At 35.1% G+C, this 2,037-nt stretch overlaps 1 protein-coding gene across 1 annotated transcript in view; it reads left to right on the top strand.

Moving 5' to 3' along the window:
- Positions 1–661: 661 nt before the first annotated feature.
- The window catches only part of LOC130053577 (ATP-dependent DNA helicase RecQ-like), a 2,030-nt gene continuing 654 nt past the window's right edge, over positions 662–2,037 (top strand). Inside the window, exons 1-3 of the mRNA XM_056160921.1 lie at positions 662–723; positions 1,425–1,646; positions 1,878–2,037. The exon at positions 1,878–2,037 is cut by the window's right edge and continues 654 nt beyond it. Of these exons, the coding sequence (XP_056016896.1) occupies positions 662–723; positions 1,425–1,646; positions 1,878–2,037 (444 nt within the window). The remainder of the gene's footprint in view (positions 724–1,424; positions 1,647–1,877) is intronic.

Raw genomic sequence — 2,037 nt, 5'->3', positions numbered from 1 at the left:
CAATGTAGAATGTTTACCTCCCTATATTAATACAGATGTCAATAACAATGAAACTATTTAGATTCTATAAAATACTCTTTTAACATATTTCCCTGGTCACGTTAGCTTCGTATTGGCAATTCGCCAGGGATATGAATACACGTCGATTTCATGGGTTTCAGTGATTCGGTTCCGCCTAAGCACACAACGCGATATAGATTATAGGTCCGTTTGAAAAGAACGACTTATAGCAATATGCATTGTATTTTTGGCGAATTTATAATAAAATTTTGCTTTTCATATTCATATAGAATGTGTAGACTCCAAAATTAAAACTTTTAATCTATCTTATTGAAAATGTAACCACGTGTCTTTGTTTACATTTGTACACGTGAAAATGAATGAGCGTGAACGGTTTGAAAAAAACATTTGACAGCAGCCAAGAAGGAGCTGGGTGTATCATTTGAACTGAAGGATCGACAATGTTAGGCTTTGCAAGCCCTTTATAATGGCAAAGATGTCATATGCGTCCTACCAACAGGATACGGGAAAAGTATCATTTTCCAACTGCTAACCCCACTCATGAAGCAGAAGTTTGGGATGGACAGGCTCGATCCCTGTTGTCCCTCCTCTGAATTCTATAATGCAGGATCAAGTACTGAGCTTAAGGAGGAGGGGGCTAATGGCCTGCTTTCTTGATATTGAAGGGACTGGAGCCAGTACTTGCCCTATTGGTATCCACAGGTGATTATCAGTCAAAATAAAAATAAAACTCTCCCCCTTGCAAATAGCTTCGTCTTTCATCAAGTATAACTACATGAATACCCATCTGGTTCCAATCATTAATAAATGTACTAAAATGATTGGCCTCTATGTATATAATGATTGCTCCCACTAAATAGTAAATATTGATTGTCACAATGATGTAGCCCTCACTTTAGCAAAAACTAATTTTAGCAACATCCTGATTAAAACTAGAAATGCTGTGAGCAAGCTCACAAAGCTGATACTCCTCCCCCTTTTTTAAATGGAGTAAAATGTTTTTAACCCTTGGATATAAAATCTCCCTATGGAGTCCACTGACAGAAATTATATTCCTTCAAGCACATCTACATAAAGCATTGATTGATTGACATATGATGCCCAATCTTCCTATAACATATCACCAAAACCCCTTGAGCAACTTAGGAGGAGTTGCATGTATGAGGTTTTAACATGTTATATTATATTCCTTCATACATATCTACATACCGTAATGATGCTCAATCTCCCTAATTTCATATAAATCCCTTGAGCTATGTGGACAGAATGAGTGGTTCATATATACCCTCAAAGTTTGTTGGCAGGGGTATAAAAATAATACAAAGGCCAAACGGAGTACTCCCTATATTGTTCTTTAGTAAACATTAAATGTTAAAAACATTTCAAAATCTCCATTATTTCAGAGATGAAAAATCAGATGAAGATGTAGATGATGCTGACATTAATGACATTATATTTTCTAATGTCCCAATTGAAAATGTGAGAGAGGGTAATAACTGTTACCTTTATTCACACCCAGAAACCCTGATTGATAAGAAAGAGATAGGCAAAATGCTAAGGGGTAGAACCATGCAGAAACTAGTTTGTGCCATAGCTGTTGATGAAGTCCACATGATATCAGAATGGTAGACATGTCTTACAACTTTAGACGATATACCTGTATTTTAAACTTCAGGAATTTCCTTGCAAAGTACATGTTATGTAATAAAAAGAATTTTTAGCATAACATCATCTTTTCATTTTAATAAAGAGCTGAATAATTAAAATTCATTGAGAGTACAATTTGATAAATACTGATTGCATTAGATTGAATAACGTAATTAACAAACATGACATGTTTCTTATTTCTTTTATAGGGGAAAAGAATTTCGTAAATCATTTTCCAGGCTAGGACAGCTAACTAGCATCTTCCCTAATATACCACACTTAGCACTCACTGCTACATCAACAACAGCTGATTTGAAGCTTCTAAGCAAAACATTAGACTTTAGGGAAACCCATTACATTATTGCAAAC

The sequence above is a fragment of the Ostrea edulis genome, chromosome 3, assembly GCF_947568905.1.
Source record: "Ostrea edulis chromosome 3, xbOstEdul1.1, whole genome shotgun sequence".
Taxonomy (NCBI): Eukaryota; Metazoa; Mollusca; class Bivalvia; order Ostreida; family Ostreidae; genus Ostrea; species Ostrea edulis.
The sequence above is the reverse complement of the archived record's forward strand: the minus strand, read 5'-3'. Positions and strand labels throughout refer to the sequence as shown.